Source organism: Myotis davidii, unplaced genomic scaffold, assembly GCF_000327345.1.
Source record: "Myotis davidii unplaced genomic scaffold, ASM32734v1 scaffold167, whole genome shotgun sequence".
Lineage (NCBI taxonomy): Eukaryota > Metazoa > Chordata > Mammalia > Chiroptera > Vespertilionidae > Myotis > Myotis davidii.
Window position 1 is genome coordinate 5,816,941 of NW_006300048.1, and position 5,941 is coordinate 5,822,881.

General features: G+C 42.1%; 1 protein-coding gene across 1 annotated transcript in view; it reads right to left on the reverse strand.

Annotated features, from left to right (window-relative positions):
- LOC102753466 (24-hydroxycholesterol 7-alpha-hydroxylase) overlaps positions 1-5,941 on the reverse strand; it is a 71,611-nt gene that overhangs the window by 15,650 nt on the left and 50,020 nt on the right. Inside the window, 2 exon segments of the mRNA XM_006776413.2 lie at positions 1,893-1,981; positions 2,839-2,934. Of these exon segments, the coding sequence (XP_006776476.2) occupies positions 1,893-1,981; positions 2,839-2,934 (185 nt within the window).

Sequence of the window (5,941 nt, forward strand, 5' to 3'; positions counted from 1 at the left end):
AAATATACTATATTATTATTTATAAAAGTGAAAACATTTATCATCTAGCATGACAGGAAGTAGATGAACTCCGCAACACTGATGGTTCAGTGACACAATGATATCCTGTGGACCAGCTTCTCTCCATATCTCTGTCCTGCCCTCCACAGACCACACCAGCATGAGGCTTGTTCCACTTGAATCTGCTGCTAGTAACAACTGGGCTGCATGCTCTCCTGTTCACATCTGATGAGAAAGGACAAAGTGGGCCCCTCTCCTCACCATGGAAGAAAAGTCTCTCCTTTCAGTCTGATTGGCCAGTTCAGGTCAACTGCCCATGCCAAATAGTGTCTCCAGGGAAACACTATGCAACAAGTTGCTTACCCTTAGGCTCCTAGAAGAACTTCTAAAAAGGGAGAAAGAATGATCATGGCTGGCTGAGACTAACTAAAACCATTTGGGGGAGGTGTATATTACTAAAAGCATATTGATACTACAAACACGAAACAAAGGGGTAGAGCGGATGCTGTGGAGTAAGTCATAATTGCAAATATGGATGGACATTACTATTCAAACAAGAAAGACAACTGACTTCTTAAGTAAGAAACTACAACTTTTCTGATATATGATTTTTAAGGACTCTGTACATCCACTGAGTGAGATTCTGCTCCAAACAGGTGCCAATAATCTTTTAATTGAATGGTACCAAAAATCCTCTATTAGAATGGTGCCAATAATCCTCTAGTAGAATGGTGCCAATAATCCTCTAGTAGAATGGTACCAATAATCCTCTAGCAGAGTCAGCAGCAATGAAGAAATGGGACTTGTTTAACGCAGAGTGCAAGTTTTATGAGGTGAGGGACCATGTCTGCCTTCCCTACTGCTCTGTCCCTGAGGCTTAGCAGAGGGCCTGGCAATGGCGAGATGCTAAAAAAAGTGTCTGCTTAAAAGCTCTCAAAGAAAATTCTGACAGAACTAACCTAACCCAATAAATAAAAGCCATTTAGTAAGCTGTTGCTATGCTCCATGCTAAAGACATTCTGAACCCTCAACAAATGTCTACGATAAGGCTGTCGTTAAAGAAATATTATACCTGCCCAGCAGGTGTGGTTGAGTGGTTGAGCATCAAGCTGTGAACCAGGAGGTCACAGTTAGATAACCGGTCAGGGCACAAGCCTGGATTGCAGGCTCAATCCCCAGTGTGGAGCATGCAGAAAGCAGCCGGTCAATAATTCTCTCATCATTGATGTTTCTACCTCCCTTTCCCCCTCCCTGCCTGTCTGAAGTCAATCTTATGTAATAATAGACAACCATGGTAATTGACTGTACCTTCGCTATGCCTCCCATTGGCTAATCAGCAAGATATGCAAATTAACCGCCAACAATGATGGCAGTTAATTTGCATACGCAGGCAGGAAGCATTGGAGTGAAGACTGAAGGCGGCTCCAGCCGGAGCAGCGAAGGCCTGGGTCCTGGGTGCCAGAGGAAAACCGGTGCTGGCAGCCAGGGGAAGGGAAGGCCTATTGCATGAATCTTTTCGTGCAACAGGCCTCTAGTAAAAATATACTTAAAAAAAAGAAATATTATACCTCTATCTTTAGCTTTAAAAAAGGTGAAACTCAAATGACTTTTGAGTTATCCTTATATGAGAGCTGAGCATTTGAAACATAAACCCTGAGTGCATCTGGCAGCTGGAACTGTGATACTTTGTTCTCCCGAGGTCTCCTATCGGAAGGCACTTTAGACATTCTCACAAAGACATCAATACGAACGGCCAACCAAACAAAACACGGTCTCTGGTTTCCCTGTGGTTTGATGATAAAGAAAAGACAGACTGAGCCAGAGCTCCCCCACTCTGCGCCAGCATCTCCCCACAGACTCTGTGAGGAACGTGGCCCGGCTGTCTCACTGACCTTCCTGGACACTGGTACTTCCCGCTTCCAAAGGCCACGAAGCCGTCCAAGAAAGCATGCTTCTCTAAATTTGCCTCTTTCCAACGTTCCTGTGGGAAGAAAACATTTTTTTTTCCAAATCAGCCTTATATAAATAAGCTTAACTTTATTTCTCTAGGCTAAAAATGACCTTGTACAGCTAATCCTTGCATATAAAGTTGCAGGCTTGTTGGTCATTTTTTCCGACCTGTTATTAATATCAGCCACGATGATGCTTTTGGAACATAACTAATAAATAAAAGGGTTTAAGAAGAATTCTGTTAAGTGGCAAATGTAGATGATGATGTAAATCAACCACAGGACTGGCTCCAGAGAGGAAGAGTATTTACAATGGGGCCTCACGCTCCATCCTGAAACTGCCCTTGGTGATAAATTTAGTAACAGACAGCTGCTGACAGCCCTGTTGGAGGGAGCCTGGATGCAGAATGGATACATCTGGAGGCTATTTTTGACAGTTTCACCTGAAGGCAGAGAATAGATCAAATGGCCTCTTAAGATTCAGTTCAGCCCAGACACTCCCCCAATTCTAAGAAACAGCAGAACACAGTTTTAATTTGTTTCATTTTTATTTTTTGTGCCCCTTGGAAACCAATAACGAGAACAATCGCCTGAAGAACATGAACTCAGTCTTCTATCAGAACCAGGCCTATTTACTTTAACATGCTCTGCTGATTTCAGATAAAAATTTACTGTAAAGTTGCTGAAGCTTATTCCAGGAACTTGCCTATCTGATTTGTTATATATGTTATGCCATCTATATTGCAAATCCAATCTGTATTTTGTCACCTTTGTTACTAGAGAAATATTCTGCTTAATGACAAAGTCCTGGTTAATTTATGAATTCATACTCCTGGCACAAAAAGAAATTAAAATCAAAGAATCATGTATATTGAAAGAAGTAACTTACGGGTTTGAAAGATTCCGGTTCAGGAAAATATTTTGGATTTCTATGTAGCCAAAATGGAGACAACATCAATAGGTCACCAGAAGGAACAGTGAAATTCTACGATAGAAAAATTGATTCCAATTTATTTTTTTGAAGTCTGTTAAAAAGTGTTTGGGTCATTAAAAATAATGCTATGACTATATCGTGGAGAAGGCATATGCATTTTATAATCAAGGGTGATAAACTCTAACTCTTTCCTGGGTAGACAGTTCTATTTTCCAACTTGGGGAATGACTGACTTATAATTCCTATTTTTAAAAATATTCTTATTTTTTTAAAAAATTAAAGATTTTTTTTAAGAGAGGAAGGGAGAGGGATAGAGAATAGAAACATCGATGATAAAGAAACATCATTGATTTTTCTGCCTCCTGTACACTCCCCACTGGGGATGGAGCCTGCAACCCGGGCATGTGCCCTGACTGGGAATCAAACCAGTTACCTCTTGGTTCATGGGTCAACGCTCAACCACTGAGCCACACCATTTGGGCACTTATTTCTAATTCCGATGATCAGTTACTGAATGTATATATTTAGTTACATAGAGAAAAATATTTGATAAATGTGAAAATTTCAGAAACCAGTATAGGTCCATTCTAATGCAGTTTTTGATGTTTAATACTGAGGTTTGCAGCAAGCGTTCTAGAAGAATCTAACTCTGAGACAGGACACTGGTCACAGCATTGAGGACAGGGGCGGCAGGTGTCCTGCCCCTGGGGATGCTCATGAGAGTGTCAGGACAGGCTCAGTGGATTCTTTGTTTGTTTGTTTTTCACTCTTGCAGCAGCTGTTAGGGCAGAAGGAATATGAAGGCAACTGGTTAGTAAGACATAGGACGAAGCAAGTGTCGTGCGTTTATTTGGACGGTTTTGTGTTGGACGCTGTGGTGATTGTGGGGCTGAGCAGTGGGATTCCTTCAACAAGAGTCTGCACAATCCTTCTGCATTCATGTTAAATAAGCTATACCAAGGACTAAAACCATCTCATAAAATCACCCTACAGCACCATGCTCAGGAACCACAGGGCAAAGAGCTCTCCCAGGGTGTGTGACCACTAGGTAGCTACCAACTTTACTGAGTGGGGCCACTAGTAATAGCTACTCCCATCGCCAAACATCAGAAGCCACATCTATTTAACCCTGCATCATTTTCAAGTGTCCTCAAGATATTTGCAAAACACAAAGTTCATGCATCTAGAATTAACGCCTTACAATTAAAAACATGTCTCCTTATGGTAATAGGAGGTCAAGTATGGGGAGAGGGTCATTATCTTTTGGCCCAAGAGAACCCCTGTTGGCTCTGATGGGAACTGAATGTTGCTTGAGTTTTATAATTTCAATGCCAGGACAGCTGGATAGTTAGATCCAAACCCGGGAAGAGCGCGAGGCTTGCTGGTGCCCTCCTAACCATTTTTTAAGTTGAAAGAGATCGGTGAGATCCCAATCCTTTGTGTTCGTTCTCTCTGCTGGAACTGAGGCTGGAGAGGTCATGCCTGTACTGAGATCAGCTGGGGGCAGGGCTGGAAGCAGTCTGCCCTTCCTTTCCTCACCCAGCAGCCCTCTTTAGTGTCAGTTGACCTGTGATTATGACTTAGAGGCTGCTGACTGCTGAGGCCTACAGAGCCAGCTAGTAGAGAAAGACATCAAAGGGGTTAACACCATTAACATTAGCAACAGAGATGAGACCAAAAAGATATGCCTCTTGTAGCAGCAAATGCCAGGCTGACAAATGGCATAAAGGGATGTGAGAGATGGTTGTATCAAAGGAACCCTCTGAGAGAACAGATATCAACATGCCCAGTCTAAACAGGCCCTGCCATTATTTATAGCACCGGTTCTCAACCTGTGGGTCGCACCCATTTGGCAGTAGAACGACTTTTCACAGGGGTCACCTAAGACCCTCCTGCATATCAGATATTTACAATATGATTCATAACAGTAGCAACATTACAGTTATGAAGTAGCAACGAAAATAATTTTATGGTTGGGTCACAACATGAGGAACTGTATTTAAAGGGCCAAAAGGTTGAGAACCACGGATTTATAGGAAAGATGAAGGGACAGATCAAGAGGGAGACAAAATAGTAAGGACTGGAACACAGACCACTAGCAAAGAGAAGTCACAACCTGATGCAATAAGAACTGCATCTCTCAGGTAGACAGAATCGAACCTGGTCTGGAGAGAAAAGAGAAGGAAGGACTATCTGCTGTGCCTTAAGAAGAATTCTGAGAGCAAAGTGAGTGCAAGGAATGCAGACTGTGGAAGAGAGAGGAGAAGTCCTATAAAGACAGAGCATCAGTAGGAGGAGGTCCAGAGGACATGGTTTCCCTCCTAGCTCTTGGCCAGGAGCTTGGTGGCTTTTAGCACTTTAAAAATTAAACACTATTTATTTCTTCATATTGTATAGTCATTGTGAATAATTCCCTCTCCAATAGCTATTTAATCTTTCATTGGCTAGATTAAATCATAATTAATCTGATCCTATTCTAATGTTTTTCCTATTATAAATGCCATAACTAGAGTCTTCTTCCTCAAAGCATTTTTCATACAAAATCATTTAACAGAGATGTTCAGAAGACATAGTACATGAATATTTTTAAGGCTATTAATACCTGTTGCTTAACTGCTTCCTCAAATTTTGTAAAAAAAAAAAAAGTCTCTAACTACAACATGAACATGTCAATTTCATTACCCTCTTTTTTTTAAAAAAAATATTTTATTGATTTTTTACAGAGAGGAAGGGAGAGAGATAGAGAGTTAGAAACATCGATGAGAGAGAAACATGGACCAGCTGCCTCCTGCACATCTTCTACTGGGAATGTGCCCGCACACTGAGCATGTGGCCTGACCCGGAATCAAACCGGCAACCTTCTGGTGCCTGGAACAATGCCCAACCCACTGAGCGACACCGGCCAGGGCAAGAAATGTATTTTTAATTAGTACCCACTTATGTTAAAGGAGAACCACAGACTCCCAGACACACCCTCTCAGCCAACCACCTGGAACTCGCTGGTCAGCACCAGGAAGGCCACCTGGCACCTGGGCCTCTCCACCCCCCGCAGAAGGGA